The sequence below is a fragment of the Tachypleus tridentatus genome, chromosome 13 (assembly GCF_004210375.1).
Source record: "Tachypleus tridentatus isolate NWPU-2018 chromosome 13, ASM421037v1, whole genome shotgun sequence".
Lineage (NCBI taxonomy): Eukaryota > Metazoa > Arthropoda > Merostomata > Xiphosura > Limulidae > Tachypleus > Tachypleus tridentatus.
In genome coordinates, this window is record NC_134837.1 from 15,008,262 (window position 1) to 15,033,603 (window position 25,342).

The following is a 25,342-nucleotide window of genomic DNA, read 5'->3' on the forward strand; positions in this document are numbered from 1 at the left end:
TAAAACTATTCAAACTAAATAAGTTCGAACGAAGAACAAAAATTTATTCTTAGGTGGCAATTTTTTTTAATCAAATTTGCAGTTAGCGACAAGAATGTTGATTAATTAAAGTATATGATTACGCTTGTTACTACGAGCTGTATTACCGCTCTTACAAAGTTCTTAGAAACTTGTTGTCAAAAGAGCAACTTTTTTTTGCCAAGAACAAAGCTACACAATAATCTAACACCGCGAATATCGAAATCTAACTTTCCACTTTTGCAACTCCTTTGAATGAGCAATCTTCTCTAAGACTATACAACAAGATAGAGAAAACAGTGAAAATAACTTACCTAATCACTTACCTATTTTTATCTGCCCATCCGTGAACTATATTTTCCTTGTGAAGAGACGAATCCTTAGGCAACCAGTACAATGGGTTGAAATTGTTTTCCAAAATCAAAACAGCTTTCGAGTGCAATTTTTTTAAATTCCCACACAATACATTAAATAACCTTACGCTTCACACTGACAGCAGTAAGACCAACTACTGTTAGTGCGATTTCCAATATCCAAAGCAACCAATTCAAAACTTCGTCACGAGTAACAACCCCTTCGTATTATTTAACAAAAAAAAATTAATAATGACAGTCCGATAACAGCGCCACAGAACTGAATTATTTAATAGAAGTCACTGCTTTTCTTCTAGGTTAAAAAAAATTCTTTTAAACGCTACAACTTCAAAAACCAATAATGAACGATATAGAATTTAATATTTGATAAAAAGTATTCTTGTGCAAATAAAGTTGATACAACCTATCCAAAGACAACGTTTAAAAAAAAAGCTATATATACACAATTATCAAACCAAAGAAAATCTTAGCGCGTGATGTTACAAGGTCACATAAAATCGAGCGTATTCAACACAAGGAAAATGATTATAAGACCGGACAAAGCAACCACAGTGGTTGTATATGTAGTACAATGTAAAGAATTACAAATTCTTAGCATCACATACAAACTAATGACTTCTCTTGTATCAACTACTGAAAAACTACATCAAGTTAGCAAAAATAATTCCTCTCAGAAGTCTGGGGTTAAGTGATCCGTGTTTAAAATATGTTATATTTGAAGACGTGATATATCATTGTAATGTTATTTCAATGGAAGGCTTTTGAAGCATTCTACATGCATCACTAAACAGAATATCTTAACTTTTTTTAAAAGAAAATGTGATGTATTTTAACCAGTAAATAAAACGAACCACAACAATAAGCCAATCTCACCAGCGGTTTTTTAAGGTAAAATTTAAAAATGTCTTCAGAAATTTATGAAGTCACCTATCCTCAAACAGAATTCAATCAGTCAAAAGTATATCAACCTGGTTGGTAGTAACATTCAGCTACAAGTTGACTTGTCAGTCTATTAAAACCAGACTCGCACTTTTGAAACAAGAAACCTTATAACAAACAATTGTATCCAACTTTTATGTAAACTCATTAAACGTCAATGTTTATTTTATGAACCAAATTCTAATTGTTCATACGAGGTGTTCGGAAAGTCACTGTGCACTTATATGTATATGATTACAAAACTGGAACTGCAGACTTTACGAACACCCTGTTTTACAAGCATCCTGCAAAAAGGCATGTCAAGTGTAACATTACATTAATTTTTAACAAAACATCACAAATTAAAAATTTACTTTTAAAATTTCTAACTAAATATCTTTATTTACAAAAGGTAGTTCTAAACTACAGTTTGTATTTCGAAATACAGGGTACGTGAAATGGTTAAATCAAAGTGCTAACGCCTCAAACTCAGCTTATGGCAGTTCTGTCAAGAAACTAGCAACCCAAAATTAATTCCAAAAAGCTCTGAAACACTCACCTACAATTCCTTCTAAAAACAATTTATATGGTTAAAACAGTAGAAAAATTTCATTAAACTTCCTCAACGTTTTGCAACAAAAACAAACTCCCAAAAAGTTTGAAACCCAAGATTTGGGTATCAACACACATATGGTAAACACGTAGAACTTGGTTATCTATTCAAGAATTATTGATTCAAAATTAATTGATACACAAGAGTAATAAATTTGGAAATAAGTGTAAATAATGTCTTTCTTTTCACCATAGAAAATCAATAGTATTTTTTGAAGTGCAAATTTCAAAATATATTGACCTAAACTACCCCGTCTTCAGTCTGGGATAGCCATTCTGACAAGTTCATCAAAATAAGATATTAACTCTACACCAATCTGATTCTACAATAACTTCACAATTTTCACACCTTACAAATAAGAAAATGGGTAATGATGAGAAATCTGAGCTGGGAAAAAATTTTGAAAGTAGCCTTTCAAGTCTCAATTGTTTTTACATACTTCTACAGTATTCACGTTTAAACGAAATTATAATCAATGATGTCGAGAAAACCCACTTGAACAGAAACCTGACGATTACCGAAGTAGGTCGAAACGTTGTTCGCTTCTCTACGTAAAATATTTTCTCAATCCATTATTATTATTAAGCCGTTATTACATATATATTTTAATCATTTTACTTTTGCACTTTACAAACAAGCTGCATGTTGAAATTGTGATTGTAGGGCAATATTTGCGTAAAACAAATTAAAAATCATTGATCACAATACATTGATATGCCAGTCCTAAACTCTTAATTTATTTTAGAATATTATAGACATTTTTTCGTTGAATATTGTATTTTAAATAGTCTATACATCTTAGCAATACAAAGGACCTAAGGACTTTCAAAATTCTAAGTTATGAGCATATTATCTTTGAAATTGAAACTGTTCGCTTTCTCCTTCTGAGCAACATAACTTCAATCATAACTGAAAGGCATCCTTAGGTTCCTTCAGGAAGAATAGAGATGTCATATTTTACATAACATACAATTTACCAGAATCAATCTACAAACATTAAAAACGTTTTGAAACAATTAGCCAATGTAATACGATGCAAACTCATTTAGTTGCTAAGAGTTAAAGGTAGAAGCCTGAGATATACCTCTCAATATTTCTGACAAACCAGTGTTACAAAATCCATCCTGCACAGTTCATAAGGGAGAGAAGATTTAGATGAATTCAAACAAGAAAACTGCTTAGTTTCTAAACAGCTTGTAATTTATGGAAAGGAAAGATGTTACACAACAACAGGAATGAAACTTTACAGTTCAAACATGTGAAGTTTAAAACACAAGAAACAAGGATGCAAAAACCTTTCAAAATGATCTGATGCGAGAGTATATGAACAAAAACATTTCAACTGATGTGGTTACCTTGGAAACACTACTATAGATTGTGACCAAACATTTTAGCTAAAGGCAGAAAATCTACACATCCTTTCAGATATTCCACGTCTTACAGGATTCCTTTATTTAAAATTTCTTGTGGTCTGTTGGAAAGGTGACTGAAGAAAAAATACTGAGACATCCTAGTTAATGATACCATGATGGCTGATGGTAATAACATTATGACAAAAATCATTACCAAGAATAGAATGCGCACTAACACAGATATTGAAACAATTAAAATATATCAAGAAAGGCCACTATGAATACAAAAGGCAACCAAACACAATGACGTACAAACTTGTATGATATCAAAACTGTACAGTTTAATCAAGAAAATACAATAATAAAAAGTTTGAAAGTTCCAGAAGCAGCGTGACACCCATAAATATGCCAGCTACATGAAAGATGGTTGAACTGACTGCAGAATCTTGTGATTTTAAGCACATGAATAACACTTGTTTGCTTAGAAGATTACCAGAAACACCACCTGAAAAAAATTACATAAGGCATGCCATTAGAAAGTTGATGCAGACAGAAAGTCTTCAGAAAGTTTGCAAAATTACAACTGCCTGAGCTCACCATGAATAACAAAGAAAAGAAGGTTGCAAAAAAAAAAAAAAGAGAGAGAGTACAACAGACTTTTAAGGAAACAAGTGGCCACTACAAAAGAAGGCAAAACTGTATCAAGTGTTAGCTGGACAACTGCTTCACCACAACAGTAACTTGATTTCAATGTTGTTTTTGTTTGAAAACTGGTCAGAAATGAATAGTAAACTTTCTTTAAATAATAATACATGTCACAGTGTAAAGAGTACACTTTTGGTCTTTGGTATCACTGTAAATGTTAATAATTTGGATGAAGTTGTATCATAGTCGCGCATGCATGAGTAGTTAGGTTATACATACACAAACAACAGCATCACTTAAATACACGTGAATTAAAGGTATGTAAATGAACTACTAAGCTGTTTAGGACTATTTCATAACAACACATGATCATGAAAGTTTGAAAACAGACGAACAAAAGAAGCTATCATTCCTGTGTGCAGTCAGCAGACGTGATACAATTTTGTTTTGTGGAAATAGTTAAATCGTTGCAGGTAATCATCAATAATAAATTACTTTCCGTGTATGACACTTTGAAACTGACGAATCTTATCAGAGAACAAATTTGATTATACATTCACACGAACTCTTAACTCTGGTTAAACCCTTTATGAACTCGCATTTGTGTTCGTAACTGGACCTTAAAATGCTGCCTCCTACAAAAGATGCAGTACTGTACAACATGCTTACAGCTATCTTTCAGGCTACAATGTGGGTTAGAAATGATGTGACAATGCCAGATCTTTTTCTGATTGACTGAATGAACACAAACTGTATGTAGCTATTGTTGAAAATACCTTATCTGGTAACTGTAGAAAATGGTGGTATAAATCTGAAAAATTACTATTTTACAATGGTTCATGTAAGTGTAGGAAAATGTAGAAATGGTTGGTAAACCAGGACAGAAACAGATAAAGAACAATTTTAAGACAATCTTGTGTTCATATTGATGAGCAAAATGTAAAACTATGGAAACAAAGAAACTGATTTGGTGAAATATGAGAAAAACTTGTATACAAGGAAGGACATAATGATTTAAAGATATCAAAAAATGTCATAAATTCAAGGACAACAGGCAATGAAAGCCTTACAATGTAGATAACATATGGTCCACGAGCCCGTAAGTGAAGACCACCATTATTGTCCTAGTGTCACAAGGTGTCTTAAGTCTTTTCAGCAATTGATGACAAACTCAAGTGTTTAGAATTCAAAAAATGATTCTATATTAAATTCATACCTACTAGGATGAACAAAACTTTAAAATTATGAAATCTGACTAAATTTGATGGCCATTTTGGATTTTTAACCACTTTCAAAAGGACAAATATTTTGCCACTATTCAGATTCATAGCATATTAAAAAAAATTACATTTTGGTAACAAAGTAGTGGATATTTTTTCGAAGCAGGCTCCTAGACTATTTCTGTTAAGTTTCCATTGTTTCCCCAATCTCAATTTTTTTTTGGTTAGAACAATAACACCCAACACTAAGACCAATAACTATGCATAACTGAGATTATTAGATATATATTTCAGAGACTCTAGAAAGAAGACTGTTCTTCAGTGAGACCAAATATGAAAATAAAAGCCAACAAGTTAGCTGATTATAATGTTGTTCCTACTAAATAAAGATTTATCTTGTACCATGCAGAAAACTACAAGCGACATGGTGAAGAAGGATGCACATATACACAGATTTTAACATTCAATTATTTTATAGCACAAAAGGCTACAAAAATCATGGTGTGATATACATAACCAGTTTTTAACATTCTGTAGGTCATGTTATCTAATATGAAAAACTAAAACAAACGTGCAATTTCTCGAAGTACTTCATTTTTCTTTCTGGTAGCAGTTTTTGATGGATGTAGCTATAACAAAAGTCATAAAACTACATAATTATGGCCTACACACAAACAGGGGGGAAGAAAAGGAAAGCTAGTTTTGAAATAACTTGGTAATTTATATTGCTGAACATTAGATTAACTACTAAAAATACTGAATGATAAAAGAATGAAAATAAAAGCCCCAACCATGAATAAATTAAACAGACATAACAATACTAACTATCAAGTGAAACAATATTTGAAAAAGTTTGCCATAGCAGATACACCAAGTATTAACAAACTTTCTCAGTGATGAATGAAGGATTATTTATTAGTGATACAAATAACCTTAATCAAGTACACAACAGACAAGAAGTTTGTTTTGTTTACGAAGACAGTAATCTTTATTTAAAAAAAAAACTACGACTTAATAATTGAAGGCAACACTAAAATGTTGACACATCTACAAAGTACAACTGATATGAAATGACGCAAGGAAAAAAAAAAGATATTCTAACAAGAAAAGCATTTCCAAAAACCAAATCCACAAAAATCAAGACAACAGAAAGATTATAGTATTAACGTTTTAATACACCAAGATCAAGCACTGACACAAACAAAAATGTTCACCTTGTAAGTGAATTGTTTCTTTTATAGATACATAATTTTCAAGTTTAACAATAACAGCAGATAGTTAAACACCTACTAACACAAGACACCTTAAATAAAGACTATACAGTTACATTTACTTTAAAGTGATACAAAGCAATCATACTCTAGGTGTCAAGACAAAACTGATATGTGAATTGTCCCAACATGTTTTCATTACAACTACTATAATCCAGCATTCACAAAACATTTACTATAATGAATTTTGTTTTTACAGAAAGGCAACTAAAAACACCATCTACAATAACAACTACCAGTGAAAAGTTTAGATTACAAGCTATATTAACTCAGTCACAAAAATTAGGATTATACACTACTAACAACTACAAAACTTGTACACGCCCACTACTTTTTAACCAAATTGCAACCTTGCTTCAATAAAATCCACTGACATCAGGTCTTCTAATCTTCCACAGGATGTTATTGAACAGTCTATGACAACAACAAAAATAATTAAAAGACCACAGCTAATTTTCAAACAGCTCCAATATGAAAACAGCCATTCTTTTCAACAATAAAATACATTTTAAAAAAAGGATCCCTTTACTGGTGTTCAAATGAAAGAAGTTCCACAAACAAAAAGTAAACAAAGATGATTCCACGAATAAGAAAAATGCAACAGGTGTTAAAACCCTGGCAGTTTCAAACCACTGAAATATGCAATAAGAAGTTCAGTACAAGCGAACCTGAATTGGGCGACCGTCGATGCGAATTCCATTCATTAAATCTGAATTTATGTCAAGAAATTTTCACATTTTACATTAGATATATTAATCTTAATATAATATATTACAGTTTAATACAGATGATGTGATATAATTTCACAAATAACAATATTTTCAACTGAACCTTAATGTTTTAACAAAAAATAACAAGAATGCTCATCTTATGCAATGACATTTGACTTCAGACACAAGGTATCAGCAAAATCTAACTCAAATACTAAAACTGACATCTTATACAATTTTATTAAATGTAATATAAATATTTATTACAATATGAAGTTTTGATATATTTTATTTTTAGAACCTATCTAGTAAAAAAAAAAAAAAAGTACTACAATCCATGTATGCACCAAAGACTTTAGATAGGTATAATATATTATCCACTCCTGTTTTTCTACATTCATAAGTAGGGCTATTTCAAATAGTCATCCCTAGCTTTGGCCTTTCCAGTCCTGGTTTTGGATTATGTGTCATTACAGCCATTATCAAAAGGTAAAGTAATAAAATATTTAAAAGACATGTAGCAAAATTGTAATAATCATTTGCGAAATGATTTTGGTAAAAGATATACTAGTTGTGAACTTTTATCCAAGATTCCTTCTGGCTTTGACGTCTTACCCACTTAGCATGTGCATGAGCCTGTTGGAAAGAGATACGGTTTGAAAGTGTGGGATATTTACAGAAATTATCCCAGGCCCATTTTTGAGCCTTCTATGCCATGTGGCAGGCAGGATTCCACCACGGATGAGGATATCATGGAAAACGTGTTGAGGGTTTAGGAATACACTGAGCAGCTACTTGTATGATAGTCAATAACAGCACTTCCCCAGAAGGGATGACGTCCATTTAAGTCCTCCAGGATTAGAAAGGGAGACGGCAACTGTTCAATGAGAACATCAAGGTTTGATTGATCATATGTCTCTCCAGGTGACAGGTAGAGAGAACAAACAATGAGTTTATGACCCAAGGAAACACGGATGGCTATGGCCTCCAAGGGTGTGTTGAGTGACAAAGACAGGGTGGGCACATGCTGATCAACCAACAGAGCCACCCCTCTATGTACTCGTGCATCACACAGCCTGTGATTTTTGTACAGAGAAAACTGCCAAAAGGTGACTGTATTGGCAGGTTTCAGAAATGTTTCTTGTAAGGAAAGACATACAGGATGGTAGGAAGCAATCAGTGTTTTGATGTCATCCAGATTAGAACGTAAACCTCAACAGTTCCATTGTATCAAGGTGGGCATTTTTAATGATGGGTAGGCAAAGTGGCTGGAGAACCCTTCTGTTTACTATCACGTCTTTTTTCCTTACTGTCCTTATTCGGAGGACGTCTATCGACCTTCATGGATCCTGCCCTGAATCGATTGGGCAGGTCTTTGTTGTTGGAAGGGGATTCCAGTGACTGAGGACATGAACGAATGATTGTTTTGCATCTTGGGGTGGGAGAAAAGATGTATCTTAAGAAATGCCTGTATCTGAAACCAAAGGATGTGGATCTTGGGGTTCGGTGGAATGTATGGGAGGAACAGAGATGGGTGTAGAAGTTGATTCATCAACCTTTTTAACCATGGAGGTCAAAAGGCTTTTCATTTGTTTTGAAAACGATTCTTTTGAAGACACAGATAGATATGTCTGCACTCCCACTGTAGTTGTGGAACAAAGTGCAGCAGCATATGTCTGAGATGAAGTGGCAGACAGCAATTTTCAAGCCTCAGGATAACTAATGTTATGAGTCGTTTTCAAATGCTGCACCTCTTTTTCCTCCAACCATTTCAGGCAAGAACAAAAGTAGGAAGGGTGAGAACCATTGCAGTTGACACAATGTGGGTCTGTTTCACACTCATAGGCATCGTGGTCCTTGCCATCACAACGCACAACGAACATATATCAGGGAACCAAGACATGACGTCTTTGAGTGACCGAACCTCTGACATTGGAAACATCGGAAGGTTTGGAATGTACAGCCGTACCCTGCAATTTAGATAACCTGCCTTGATAGTGATGTAAATGTCAAAACAAGGATATTTGTCGGCAGTGTAACTCCATCTTTGTGGGTGGTGATGCGCCTCACTGCAGAAACTTGAGTGGAGAAACCAGAGAAAATCTCTGTCTTGGGGACGTTCTTCAAATTCCTCTCAACAATAACTCCTCGTGATGAATTCAAGGTAGCATGAGGGGTAACCTCAATAGGTACATCCCCAAATGTCTTTGAATTCAAGAGGAGTTCACTGTGTTGGGATGTGGATGTTTCAACCAATATGTCTCCAGATCGAAGCTTCTTTACTGACTTTGGAAAGCCAGCAAGTCCCTCTGGTCTCTTCTGAATAAAAAAGGGGGACATTTGCCCTAAAGGTTTATCTGAAAGAGAATGTAATATAAGAAAATGGGGTACGTGTGTTACAGATGTTGAAGATTGCTGCTCAGAGTCTTCAAGACGTGGGTTATTTACCTATTGACTGCTTTTTCACTATTTTATTTAAATTTTTCGTAGGAGGATCCATAGGAAAAAAGGAAAATTTCGGTACACACTGACCCCACCCACCATGGAGCCCTAGAAGGGGATGCACTACAATGTCATGCAAGGACATTGCAGCAATGCCAGGGTTTTGTGAGCACTATACCCAAACACCAGCATCAGACACAATGTCCACAACACCCATTTAGAACTTCCAACAGTGGTACTTAGTTGACTAGTCCAAGTGGACCAGCCGATTGACCCAAGGGAGGCCAACCCAAAGGCTGCCCGTCTACAGGAATTCAAGGCCAAAGTGGTGTGTTAGAGTTGGATCCCTCAACCACCAGGATCCTCTCCTTCTCTTCATGGGTTGCCATGCACAGCAAACATGTGGGTGGATGTTTAGATCCCAGAGGAGGTAACCAGAAAGAACAGAACCTTCCCTGGGAGATCCCCTCACCACGTACAGGAATCCACACCAAGAGGCAATATGCACATAACTATAAACTTTTAATTATGAAATGTACACAACCCTAATTTAAAACTCACACACTACAGTTCTACAATATGTATTTCTACTCAATATGAACGCAACTACAAACATTTAATTATAAAACCAGAACCAAATCCATCAAACACTAAAAGGATACCAACAGCCCTCTGAGCAACTCGTTCAGCTTTAAATCTAATAAGACCAGAGCCACGTCCCTTCATCTCGGCAAACCTTACATCACCTAGGCAGACACATGTCAACAATTACAATGGAACCTAACATTAATATCAATTACTAGAGACATCAATAAAACAATTCTCTCTCTAAGTATAAAAAATGTACATGACATAACCAAATTATTTACAGAATCACACAATCACGTAATCATAGTAAAACATAGTATACATTCTGCAGAGCTTCAGGTGTCTTTACAAAATTGGGTAAGTTTCACTAAACATTGTCTTTTATTTAAAAGAAATAAGGTTTAATTAAATATCTCTACCATTGTCCATAATTATATGTTACCAGAATTTTCACTATTGAGTGCAAAGTAGTTTTCATCTTAAGATTAAACAACTTTTCTTCCTCTGAACATTTTCATATTTCACTTGTGCAATCCCTAAAACCTCCTTAGTAAATATATTTTTTTCATAACTAAAATGTAAAAATTCAGTGTTCTTGTTGCAAAAGTAATTTGAAAGCATAATATATAGATAACTACACAACCACATTTCAAACTAACTGAATTACTCACCCACATCCCTGAAACGATCCCTCAATGCTTGCCATGTGTATGATGCAGGGAGCTATCATTAAACAATACTGTATTAGTTGGAGAATAAAGTGCATCATGTTTTCTTGAATGTGCTTTAACCCTCAGTTAAATCAAACAATATATAGTAGATTTACATCAACAAGTTTTTAATTCATTAACCATTTAGCACAAAAAAACCCATTAAAATCATTCAAAATTTGATACAAAAAATACAAAATGGGGAGCATGTTCTTTTAAAATAACTGAACATATTTCTAAGCACTATCCAAATCTATCTTAAACATTTAAAATAGCTTATGAAATGGAACTTCAGCCATACAGGTCTGTATACTCAAACAGTTTGCATATAATGTTTTTGCAACATCAGAGAAAAAAAACTACTTCCACATAAAGTTTCAATTAATATGTGATTTTTGGTTTTATACTCTTGAAATTCATTTTTACCACTGAATGTTTTAAAAAACTATACAATTGAATCAACATATTAGGATAAATATTGTTTCTGTGGCTGTTAAAAATTATTTCCAAATTGTTAAGTATTTGAGATTTGCCACGATTATGGACCAGGTTCACAAGCAAGAACAAAGTTTAGATAAAAAACAACATATTATGCTTCAACAGCACTTCTATAAACAATACACCACTTGTACAGGAGGAAAACAAAATACTGTTTGAGAAAGGTAACTCACATTTTCAACCATAACTGTGTCTGAACTCTGTGTGGACTGGTTAAAACTTAATCTGTTCATGTCTCCAAAAGACCCTCCAGTGTTGGGGATTCCAGCCCCAAGTCCTAGAGCTGTACCTGCCCCCATACCTGTTGCTCCACCTCCCATAGCTGCCATCATGTTAGTGTTGGTAGCTAAACCCATGTTAGCTCCAGTTGCTCCAATTCCAAGTCCTGCAGCAGCACCCATGTTCCCAGTAAAACCAGTACCCATGGCTGCATTCATACCCATATTACTCCCCATAGCTGTATTTAATCCCATTCCACTTACAGATGCCATGGCATTCATATTATTTGCCATCATGTTACCCATATTACCCATGTTACCAGCCCCCATTCCCATTCCCAAATTAGTTGCACCTCCTGCCATTGCTCCTAAACCACCTGCAATGAGATAAAAAATTATACATACATAAATATAAAAAATGGTTTATGGAAAGGAAAAAAAATTGTACACTAAACAAATAAAGGAAAGTTTATGCCCAATAACAAAACAACACTTTTAAATTAACATTTACTGGATCAAGAACTTTGGACAAATAAAAACTCAAAGAAGTATTAGTTAGTACCTGAGAAGAAATGAACTAATACAATAAATGGTTACTGATAGAACAATTTTACAGGGGTCAGGGGTCAAAAGTTAAGGCACCACATTTATGGACTCACACTCAAAATTTTACCCAACCACTGTCTTATAAATGTATGTCAGTAAGTTTGATATCAAATAATAATTCAAATTTTAGTATTATACACAAGTTACTTTCTTAATTTCAAAGTAAATATTAAGTATCAATGTGTGTGGGTCATTGGGTATGTCCAATGTAACATTGGTTTGAATTAATGTTCACGTACAATGTATAATTTCTCATGAATTCAAGACAAATTACCAACAGCGATAAGTTTGACATAGAATAAGAACCTACCACCTTTTCTATTTGCCAAAATACTACTATATTTAGCAAATCAAAGCAGCCCTACCCACTTCTTCCACTTCTTTGGAAATAATTCCTTTCATACACTGCTTTGCTACTTTATGGCCTTGTGTATAAACAATGAAAAGCTCAAAACTCCTCTCATTAATTTTTTTTTTTTTTTACCTTGTTGAAGGTTCCTAAGATTTGTTCTTTTTGTCTTGTTTTAACAAAGAAATGGTAAATGAAAATGTCTGAAATCTCATAACATTTAGAATCAAATACAACTTAATTTCTAGACCTAAAAATTACAGTAGATATCTGTCATTCATATATTAATTGATTTTTTGTTACTTTAAAATTGATATATAAAAAAAACCGAAACAAATTACTTTGTTTCACATCCACTACATGCAAAACATGACAAGACTGTGCACATAATTGTGAGCAGCAAATTATTATAAAGTTTGTAACTAGAAGAGACAACTGTTCTCTATACTAGAATTTATGTTACACTGTAACTTTCATGTTACACTGGAACATGAAGCCAAGACAGGTCTCCTTGTAAGTGCTAGTTTTATACCACTGTATACATGTGCAAAAGCATTGCACCATTGTAAATACTATAATGTTGCTGACATACAGCTGAAAGGTCAACAAATAAAAATTACATGTATACGTGTGTGTGATGTATAATGTTAAAAAATTTAAGCTATTTAGACCAAATATTAGTTGTAATAACTTGTCTCTTTCTTTATGGTGGTTACAGGTAATATCAACCAAACCCATACAGAAATATAATATTGAAAATAACAAAATATAGTTTTTTCTAAATAAATGTGTTCAATAATTATCCACAAATTATAAACATTTTGCACGTAAAATTTGACACTTTTCTAAAAGTATTTTTAATCTTAAAAGCAAAATTACTACACATGTTGGACAATCAACATTTCAAAAGAAATAAATACGTGAGTAAATCATTATTTCACCCTTTCACAACAGGTTCGGTATGATACACGAGTTCATCTACACATATGCATATTATGTATTTGCACTATAACTTTTGATACAGCATGTGTATCTTCACAACATTTGGTAGACTTTTAGTAAAGATTACACATTTTTATGTCCTCAAAAGATCGTATTTTTTTCTTAGATTTGTTTGTAAAAATAGTTTTATTACCAGTCCAAGTGCAAAATAATTTCATGTTATAATTAAAATCTATCATTTGTCACCAGAATCTCAATTATTATTTCTGTAATCTCTAAAACCTCCTCAGTACATCTCAAATAATTGTTTTCAACAAGACTTTATACTGTATTTTACATACTCAACCATGTGGAGTCTGTCAACTAATCAACCTCATAACCACCATAAAAAACTAGAAATATAACATAGGTTAACCTGAAGATGACCTAAGGTAGAAATACTTTACTTTAATAAAAGTTTTAATACCCTAACCAGGCACCTTGATGTACATCTTTATTTCAAGCAAGTTTCTCATCATCATGAAATTTAAATTATTTTTTGTTCTAGAACGACTAGTTATTATAACAGAATTGTTTAGTCTAAGTACACTAAGTCTCATAACACTATATATTTATATACATTTCTTATTTTTTTAATATACTAACCTTTCAGTAAACCCTAGCTAACATTACTTGCATTGATGTGGTGCACATTCACTGATGTTACTGTATTCAACAATATAATGACTACTGGTCTTGCCTGTCTTTGTTCTTTTAGTGGACCAGTATTTTGTATTTTACAGTAACATTTAAATTATTACATATATGTACATAGAGTAGAAACAAATCAAACTTTTCTTAAATATATAACAATAAATAATGGAATAAAACAATCATCTCTTCCAGCTACAACCTCTGGATGCTGCTAAATACAGAGGTAAGTTGGTTGGTTTGATGGTGCAAAGCAGCTAGGCTACCTGCACCAAACATCCAGCAAAAAGTTAAAAATAAAATTATTAAAATTTGTAAAAAGAAATCACAGTAAAACAAAAAGCTTAATTTTTGAATTAAAAATATAAATAGCATTAAATCCAATTCTAATATCTAGTTTAGAACAGTAAGAGAGAAACTACAAGAATGAAAGTTTTAAAAGACTTTCTATAGCATAATTTTAATTATCATAACTCACTAGCATGACTAACAGGTCAGTTCAAACACCAGCATTAGATACCCAAACTTAACCTTTCTAGTCCTGGTTTTCAGTTATTTGATGTTACGGCCATTTTGTAACTTCAAATCGAACTAATTGTACTTTTAATTGTTAAAAAAGGTCTAATTTATAAATCAAAATCTTAAATAGTATTAAAAAGATGAACAGTCTTTAAAAAACTAAAAAACATTTGTAAAGTGGACAGTGTCACCATCACAAATGACAGTCTAATGTCATGGATAAACCTTGGGACAAAACATGTTTAAAAAGGTGTCATCGTTGAGAGAAGTAACTATGGCAAGATAGTAAAATGCGACTTATTGTAACCTGCGTGTCACACAGACAACATATTATTGATGCATCAGTCCAGGTTTAAAAAAAAAAAGTTGAAAACTGTGACCAATGCGTAGTATAGTTATGACAACTTCCTCTTTCCCATTCTTACGTAAGCAAGTCAGCCAAAGTCTAATAAATGGTTTTGTTTGGAAAAGCTTGTTTTGACATTGCTCACTCCAAGTCAACTGCAAACTGGTATTGAGCCAAGCCTTGAATACAGGACCATAGTCCATGTATAAAACAAGTACAGCAGTGATAGTACCAGAGCAGACTGCTTTAGTTGCTGTGTCTGTGAGCCTGTTCCCAATAATACCAACATGGCCTGGCATCCAGAAAAACTGCATAGAAGTAGATAATAAAAAAAAAATGGGCCAGTCAGTTTTGAGTATCGTTAAGAACAGGATGAGAACTAACATGAAGTGATTCCAGGGCCAGTAGAGAACAAAGCGAGTCAGCATAAATAGTGCAGTTTGAGCACTGCTTCACTTCTATGTGATCCAGTTCAGCAGTGAATGCACAAACTGTAGAGGGGATTCTCTGCACAACCACCAAACTACAATAAATCATTGGAGAGCCCACAGCCACCAGATTTAAAACCATCTGTATAAATAGGAATAGAAGGATGGTTTGAAAGATGTTCAACAAATAAAAGACCCTACTTCCAACTGGGAGTATCTGCTTTTCTCAGATAACTTAAACAAAGGTCACATTTGGAGACTGTAATAAGCCATGGTGGGATGGGCTGACCAGAGAATACAGCAATGTTATCCAAGTATAGACCCAAGTCACCCAACTGCAGCTGGATACAAAGGCCAAAAGGAACAATGGCAGAACATCTGTTCTGAAAAAGCATGGCCCACTGAGGAAGGAAAACACAACCCCAGATGTGATGTTATAAGGATCAAAGTTTAGAAGCATACAGTTGAGACAGTTCCAAACGACAGAATCTCAAGGTTCATGAGACGATGTATAAGCTCTGTACTGGGGCACAGGGAACCATGGCAGATTGTTTGTTAGCATTAATTTACACACTGGGTGGAAACTCATATAAGCCAGGAGGAAACTGACAAAGGAGGTATAATTACATTGTGAAAGTAACATCCAACACCTTATTTACTGCATCACTGATCAGTTTATGATGGTGGTTGTTTGATAAACAGCTCTACACACCAGACATTACCTTCAAAAATAAATGTTTTATGGACTGGAGAAGTGCAGAAAGCCCCGGCACAAAGCCAAAGTTCCTAATGATGATTGAGGTCCAGCATCTTCAAGGCCGAGGTCCTGGCAGAGGCACAGATCAGTGGCCCAGGGTCTAATTTGATCAAATAAGAGCACGATGTATTTTGAGCAAACAAATCAAGCTGTTTCCCAACTGGTGGAAGAGAGAACACAGAAGATGCTCAGTGCTCTTGTACATTTGACTTGTAGCTGCTTGATGTGTGGTATAATGGTCACCTTACAGTCAAAGATAAGCCCCAAGAACTTTGTCTCAGGGAACACAGGTACCACAACTTCACCAATACAGAGTTCAGGATCAGAGTGAATGCCCCATTAGTGGCAAAAGTTCATGCAAATGGTTTGAGAAAGAGAGAGAAGTTAAAACCATTTGTTGTGGTCCACTTCAGTAAATGACTGAGGGCAGTCTGTAGCTGCAGCTCAATATACCTCATGGTCAACGATTGACATGAGATGTGAAAGTCGTCAACATAGAACTTCCTTCTTACAAAAGTAAGAGGGAGTTGTTCAGTGATGGCATTAATCTTTGTACTAAAAAGTGTGACACTCAAAACACAGCCCTGAGGGACTCCAAGTTCCCATAAAAAAAACAACAGAAAATTGTCGAACCCACACACACTTGGAATCACCTGTCCATTAAAAAATTAATAAAAATGGGCAAATGACCATGTAACCCACATAAATGGAGGTCTCACAAAATGCCATACCTCCATGTCGTATCACAAGCCTTCTCAAGGTCAAAGAATATTGATACAAGATGTTGTTGAAGAAAGGCTTCTCTGATTGACGCTTCAAGCTGAATCAGGTGGTGCATGGTGGAACACTGTCATCGGAATCCACACTAGGTGGGCAAGAGGCGATTGTTTGATTTGAGGAACCAACAAAGCAAGACAAGCATTAACCATTCTCTCTATGGTCTTACACACACACCTTGTCAAAGCAACTGGATGGTAGTTATACTGCCCATTGACCTTTCAAATCTTATACTATACCACTTTGGAACTAGTGGTAGAAGATATGCTGGTTGTGAACTTAATCCAAGATTCCTTCTGACTTTGACATCTTACCTGCCAAACACATGCACAGGCCTGCTGCAAAGCAATGCAGTTTGAGAGTGTGGAATATCTACAAAAAGTATCCCAGGTCCATTTTTGAGCATTCCATGCTATGTGGCAGGCAGGGTTCAACCATGGACAAGGATATTGTGGAAAACTTGTTGAGATTTTAGGAATACATTTAAGTGTTCCTTAATGTTGGTTTAATTTTGGTTTTAGTTGTTGTAAAAGAGTAGGTATAAAGGTGTTCCTTTATACCTATACTAATTAATAACCTAACATCCAACTCCAACATCCCCTACAATCCCATATCTGTTTATATTCCCATCCCTAAGATTTGCCAAGCAACGATAGTTGCAAACTTTCTTTATTAACCTGAAGAGTACCTAGGAAGGTTGAAATGTTCTCTGCTCATCAATAAAAGTGTTAACACCCACACCAGCCATTCTAAGATTTTTTTTATTTCAAGTGGGTTCCTTGTCATCAAAAACCAACTAGTATTGTTTTAAACCCCCCATTAACTGCTGAACTAAAAAATAATTTAGCCTCTATTAGATGTCAAAAGGTTTATGGTTTTTAACATTAAAATTTATACTAGAGACATTAAATTAGACTGTTAATCAGTGATTCTGCTGGCAAAGCAAAATTACTGAAGCTATTGTCTTTAAATCAATTTCAGAAAAGCCCAATGAAATACTGCATTATTTCCTATCACAGTGAAACAAAGCATTACAAGCTGACAACATTCTAAATTTTAATTACACTCCTGAAACAATTTAAGACCCAACTGTCAGAACAGCACATTTGGTCACTTGCCTACTATGATCTTTAACTTTACTCTCCAGTTAGCATAAAAGAGTTGGAAATAGACTGGAATCTAGTTCTTGGAGCAAAATATTAAGATTTTATCAATCAGAACACCCTAGAACCAACAATAAAGGAGGTTTTGTCTACAAAGGTGCCACAAACACTTTGGTTAAAAACAAAAATTACAGCACCTAATTCTCTCTATATATATAATTTCAGTTGTACAGTGCTAGTTTCACTCACTGGCTGGGATGATGGATATCTATGATTATTACATGGAAACATACATCTTGATATGTAATCCAATGGTCAACAAAGAATACTTCTCTGTGTACAATGAGAGTTGGTGTCTAATGAAGCTATATGTCCAAGTAATTACCATGCAGTCTCTTTTCTCACGTTACAACTCAGTCATTGTGTAAAATTAACAACTTTTTGTGGTTATCAAGTTTCATTCACCCACAAAAAAAACTAAAATACAAAACATGGTGATATCATACATTCCTTGAAGGGAGTTTTAAACTACCACCAACATTTATTATGGGAAGCTTATAAAAAGACAATAAAGCTGAGAGTATTACTGTAGTATATTTTAAAGGTGAGGTTATAATGAACTTTTTAAAGGCAATTAGCTATCCATAAACTTAACTTCATTCAAATAATAAGCATTAAATCAATTAACAGATTACTTCACAATTATTCATTGTGTATCAATTTATTACTTCAACACAGACTATGCTCACTTGACTTTAATAAGTTTAAAGGACATGTTAATGTTTTTGTACTACATTTAATTAGAACAAGCCCTCACAGGACCAAAAACCCTTTAAAAGGAGAGGATTCTTGAAGTAAATTAACCCCATTTTTCCACCACTTATGTACAAAAGGGCAGTGTCACTCCTCCAACCAAACCATATCCAAAGTTTGATTTTAAGTACACATCTGGATATCTTTTTCTGCTTGCATCTACATTATAATCTCGAAACCTGCCATATAGTTGTGACAGAGCAATTTTCACCAACACTGCAACGAATTTGGCTAACTTGGATGCAACTGTATGTTTATTGCATTTCACAAAGCTATTCAACCGTCTCTTGACAGCCACCAGCTACTGTGGTAAGTTCAACTGCTACTAATGACAAATGTCTTACTCAGATGCTTTTGCCAGATAAGTATTATGTCTCTAGAACCTGAGGTAGATGTTTTAGTGTTAGACTTTCCACAACATGTAATGTTTGTTTTCTGTAAGACATACTGAGCAACAACAACACACACAATACTTTTCTTGCATTTTATTTCACTTTCTTTTAATATTAAAATTGGTGAACACAAATGTTTTACAGATTATATTTCAAGAACTGTCAATAGGTAAGAATCACTAATTCAGACATCTCACTGACGTAACTGAATCCATCCAATAACTGTTAACTTACCGGATGATGCTCCACCCATTCCTATAGCTGAAGATCCACCAGACACAGCAGCAGATGTGGCTCCTAAATTTGCTACATTAAAAGATTCTGCAAAAAATCCATAATTTAATGACAATCTATGAATGTGAATTTTATGAGGAAGTACTGTTATCAAGCTTTGATTAAATTAACCCTAACTTTAATTTTTATCTGTAGAAAACTAGAATGGATGTTTAGAAGACAACTTTCAGTTTCTGAGAAAAACAAAGTTTGAAATTTCATCTGAAGATTAGATGGCCAACATTATGGACAATCAAAAAAGAAAGATTAATTTCTTATGACCACTGCCACACATTTCAGTAAAAGTGTTATAGTCTGTATAAAAACTTTTAACATATTAAGTTTGCATTAAAAACAGTTATTAAATTTTCACTGACTGATAGCTAGCTAGTACTGTAACCTTAGATCAATATACATAAAAAACTGTTACATCTGATGTGATGAAAATAGCTGAATGAATAAAACACAATGACATTTAACAGGTTTCATTCCAAAAACATTAACCTTACTAATCAATATCTCTTTCATCAGTACACTAAACTAAGTGGTGCAAATTCTGTGATAAATCTACATTGTATTTTGTCAAGAAAATCTTAATATAGCTTCAAATTAGACCTGTTAAAAAGCCTTACAGAATATCATGTGCAACACAAAGCAAAAAAGTATTTTCACATTCATTTGATTTTTTACATTCTGGCTGCACTAAGAAACAGGAAGATTGTGGTTACAGTTTAAGAATGGAAAGTTCACACCAGTGTATGTTTAAAAATATAAAAACATTTACATCAAAACAAAGCACACAATTTTAAAATAAAAACACTTTCTTAACTTCCTATTTCACCAGAAAAAGCTAGTCAAATGGTGCTACAGATACATTAACCACGTTTTTAAAAATTTTGTAACTGAAGTTACTGGTAGTGCAATTAATCAGAAATAAGCTTACAAAACTGTCATCTTATTACAGGTCTAGCTAGCATGAAATTTTCTATTTATACAGGTACATAAAATAACTATTTTCTGCTCATATTGGACCCTTACTAAAAACAATACTTACTGTTTAAGTTCAATGGCTGACCACCAGCTCCCAGACCCTTTCCCACACTCTGTAGACCAGCTGAAATAAAAATAATAAAACACTCAATGAAGTGTTTGAAATCTTATACTGGTCTTTATATGAGTACACAAGTGTCCTTGAAACAAGAATAGCAATCACTCTCGGATATCTCTGGAAGTTACAGTGGAAGTATTAAAAAATAATTTTTCATAAAATGACACAAACAACTACATATAAATTGTACACAAAGACAACAAATTTCTGCTGCAATTTAACACTGATAATAAAATTTTCAGAATTTCCTACTTTGTAACAAATGTGAAAGCACTTATTTCAAGTCATCTAATAATATATTTTGTAAAATTATTCCTAGAGGAAATTTTCAAGTGTGTCTGTATTGTAGGTGACTTGTATTCAAGTAAAATTTGGAGAACTTCATACTACCAATACTTCTATGTTATATAAATGTGATCCATTTTTATCAGTTGCTTTCAAAGTAAATATAATTTAATAGCTGCTTGAAATTTTAGGTTCATCAAACAAGTATTAAGAGGCAATTATCTTCACAAGTTACTGTACCTCACAAAATTTCTGAGTTGTTGCTATACTGCATACATTAAATTTTCATATAATAGCCATATAATAGAATTTTTCTTTTGTTTCTGATACTTCAGTTTCATATAACCCTTCCACAATGGGCTTGGTATAATACACGAGTTTCTCTACACATTTGCACATTAAGTATTTGCACTATAACTTTTGATATACTATGTACATCTTCACAAAATTTGGTAAACTTTTAGTAAAGATTACAAGATTTTTTGAATACAGAAAATCAAATTTTTTCAATTAAAGATTTGTACTAGTCTTAGTACAAAGTGGTTTTGTGTTATGATTAACAAAAGAACTTCCAAATAATCTCAGATATTATTTGCATAATCACTAAACTTTCCTAAATACATTTCAAATGTTTGTTTTCAGTAAGACTTCATATTTCACGTTACTTTCTATACTCTATATGGGGTCTACCACTTAACCAACCTTATAAAAACTAAAAAAAGAAATATATATTTTTTCATGCTAGAATGACTACATATTACACACAAAAATACAAAAGTTTAGTCTATGTAACTTCATGTTTCACAGCACTATATAATTATGTAAATATTTATTTTTTATTATATTGACCTTCCAGTCACACATAACATTACATAGCTTGCACTGATATGGTGCATGTACACTCATATTATGTATCCAGTAATATAAAACTGACCTTTAGTCTTCCCTGTCTTGGCTGTTTTAGTAGACTAATATTTTATAATATATAATGAATAATAATTGAAATGTGCCTATATGTATTTAGATTATTACTATTTAGAAATAACTTATTAAAATTATTTATCTTAGAATGTAGAACAATAAGCCAAAAAGTAAAGCAAACAATTATCTTTTCTTTCTACAACCTTTGTACTTGATTGCAGCTGGACATTAGTTGTTAAGCTTTTCAAAATTTTGTATGAGGCAAACAAAACTTTCAGGTTTTACGTGTGTATGGTATGGAATTTCGCTATAATTTATTAAGCTTAGTAACTAAGATGCATTTAGATTTTAAAAATAAGAAACTTCGAGCATATTAAAGACAAACTACCTCATTAAAATCTTAAATCAAAAGAGCATGGTAGTCTTTTCAAAGATTAAAATGACTGAGGAAACAACTCTGGGAACATTCTAACATGTCAATTGGTTACTCACATGTCATACTGAAGTAAATGTATATAATGGACTGTTTCCAAAAATGAAAAGAGATGAATGGGACACCACCATGTTTGGTTCAGTACATAAACCATATCTTAGCAAAATAAAAAAATACAAAGTTCTTATTTTATATTCCAGCTTGATAATATTAGTAATTTGAATTCTTAATTTGTACAAATTTATAGACTTAGTATTTCTGCATCAAAACCATCTAAATTTAAACACTGTTGCATTCAATATACCATGACTCACTAAAATATTTGAATTTTTTGTTTTTAATATTTACTTTTAAATTAACTCAAATATAGTGTTAAAGTTTAAATTACTATCTACAATTTGATTCCAAACTTGACAAATTCATAAAATATCAGTTCAATAATATTTTGAATGCAAGTCAACAAACATGTTGATGTCCTTTGATCCATGACCTGTAGCCAAAAGGGTTAATATATAACAAAAATTTAATTTAAAATTTCAAGGTGCAAGAAACATTAACAAACATATACACAAAAAATTGCCAAAGATATGTAATATTCTGGGTAAAAGTCCAAACTGAATAATATGCTCTCTACTATTTGGTAAGAATAAAAAAGGCTTACACTTACTTGGTAATTTAGCTGGAAGTCCATCAGATTCATCACTTTTAAATTTGTCCTGAAACATATCAAATTTACTTATAGAGAAATAAAACTAAATATAAATACTAGCACTTGGCACAAAATTCATAAATAAAATTAAGTTAACAAATTTGGTAAACTAAAAGAAGAATACAAAATAAGTCAAAGTCTTTTGTCTTTTAAAACTTAAGATAAAAACAAACTTACCATTCGAACACTCATTGTTCTAGCAAATAATTTTTGGCCATTAAACATTGCTGTAAACCAAGTCAAGAGTCAAACTTTATAGACACTACACAATGCAATCTCGAGTCTTTTTTACAATTACACAATTATCTTCAATCTAAATACTTGCATACAATTCAGTGTTTCAATATTAAGAGGCAGTGAAGGTTAAAAACTACTGTTTATCGTGTGAAACTAAATTTATATCTCTAACAGTGAGTATTATACTCAAAATATTTCTGGCAAAAAATGATTCTTTCTTGCAATACAATTTTCATTTACATTTATTTAAAAAAAAATTAACATTTTGTCCTTACATCATCAATGACAGCTCACATAGATACTACAGCTACAAACCAATGACACAAAGGATACAAATAGCTTGGACAGCTTCCACTGGGTGATCAAAAGTTACAGTACCATGACCTTTACTGTTGCCTTCTTCATCTGTCTTTAAATCTATGTTAACAACTTTTCCTGATAACTTAAACACTTCTTCTAATTTCTTACTGTCCACCTTGTAGTCAAGCTACAACAAACATTAAGACATGTACAAGACCTTATAAACTATTGTTTTTTTTCATCCAGTATCAAAATTCATTAATGACGATTTGAAAGACTAAACAATTTATCAATTATACAAAATGATCAATCAGAAAAACAATTAAAAACACTACAAGGACACCATGATCTTAAAATATTATCATTTTAACCCTACTGTTACATGTCACAAGCCATGTCATCACATTTGTTGATTTCTTTTCCAAGTTTTACTGAACTATTATTTTATGAATTTATGCCAATAGTTTTGATAAACATTTTAACCCTACTGTTACATGTCACAAGCCATGTCATCACATTTGTTGATTTCTTTTCCAAGTTTTACTGAACTATTATTTTATGAATTTATGCCAATAGTTTTGATAAACATTTTAACCCTACTGTTACATGTCACAAGCCATGTCATCACATTTGTTGATTTCTTTTCCAAGTTTTACTGAACTATTATTTTATGAATTTATGCCAATAGTTTTGATAAACTGTAGATAATTCAAATTTTAGTGTATTATAATAGTTAATTTCCTAATTTAAAAATAATTATTAGAAAAACACACCTAAATCATTTTTGAGTCACATGGTATGTTGAAAACACCACAAGTTAACTTTATGTCTATGATGTCAAAATACCAAGTCTGTAGTTTTTTACAGATCAGAAACTCGTATTACCAATATTGACAAGCTAGAACATAAAATAAGAACTGCATACCTTTGCTAGATATCACCATATTTGGTGAACCCACCCACCACTTCATCTTTTGAAAATACTTGTTTACCCATACCTACTTCTATTAAGTGTGTTTAAAACCAATTGAAAGAACTCATTTCAAGCCATATAAGCTAGTCAATCAAAACATGTACATGAGTAAAGCCATTGTAACAGCTGAGTTTGAAGTGTCACAAACAAGGCAGTATTTTAATTGGAAATATTTATTTAGACCCAAATACAGCTTATGTACAGCCTGATACATTACAGTGGATTTTTGTGGTATCAGTGCACTAATTTATTTTTTGTAACTGAAAAAAATGCACATATAAATAAAATCCACAAAGTATTTTTTCACAACTTCCACATTGAAAATATGACAAAGCTTGACACGTATGACACAAGTGCAAAAAACTAATATTGTAACAAGTATGGATTAGTTCTCTACATGTATTTATTGTTCTATGCTTTACAAAAAAAACCAAAAAAACTGGAATTTAAGAAATTTATTTTAGAGTCACAAGATACACACACGTTACATAAAGTAACTAAGATGTCACTGTTTTACAAAATAGTGGTAAACTAATGATAAAGATAAGAAATTTATACATTTTAGGCCAGTTTTTATGTTCATCAATAAGGATACATGAGATGCACAAATGCCACATAAGTAGCTTGTGTGGCAGGGTTATTAATTACATATGGTTCAAAAGTCAATAACTACATATATATATAGTTACAAGCTTTAAACTATTTAGAATAAAAAAACTGTGGTTTCCTGTTATGATCTGCAGTTATTTCAGAAAGAAAAAAGTAATTTAGATTTCCTAATTTGTTTACAGTGAGTATAAGGTC

The 25,342-nt window shown here is 32.8% G+C and overlaps 1 protein-coding gene across 1 annotated transcript in view; it reads right to left on the minus strand.

Annotated features, from left to right (window-relative positions):
- Nucleotides 1-6,100: 6,100 nt before the first annotated feature.
- The window catches only part of rump (heterogeneous nuclear ribonucleoprotein rumpelstiltskin), a 38,544-nt gene continuing 19,302 nt past the window's right edge, over nucleotides 6,101-25,342 (minus strand). Inside the window, exons 6-14 of the mRNA XM_076480667.1 lie at nucleotides 23,599-23,752; nucleotides 23,206-23,255; nucleotides 22,987-23,035; nucleotides 20,627-20,686; nucleotides 19,534-19,620; nucleotides 11,533-11,954; nucleotides 10,823-10,874; nucleotides 10,226-10,309; nucleotides 6,101-7,120 (exon numbers count right to left, since the gene is read on the minus strand). Coding sequence (XP_076336782.1) covers nucleotides 7,065-7,120; nucleotides 10,226-10,309; nucleotides 10,823-10,874; nucleotides 11,533-11,954; nucleotides 19,534-19,620; nucleotides 20,627-20,686; nucleotides 22,987-23,035; nucleotides 23,206-23,255; nucleotides 23,599-23,752 — 1,014 coding nt within the window. The 3' untranslated portion in view covers nucleotides 6,101-7,064. The remainder of the gene's footprint in view (nucleotides 7,121-10,225; nucleotides 10,310-10,822; nucleotides 10,875-11,532; nucleotides 11,955-19,533; nucleotides 19,621-20,626; nucleotides 20,687-22,986; nucleotides 23,036-23,205; nucleotides 23,256-23,598; nucleotides 23,753-25,342) is intronic.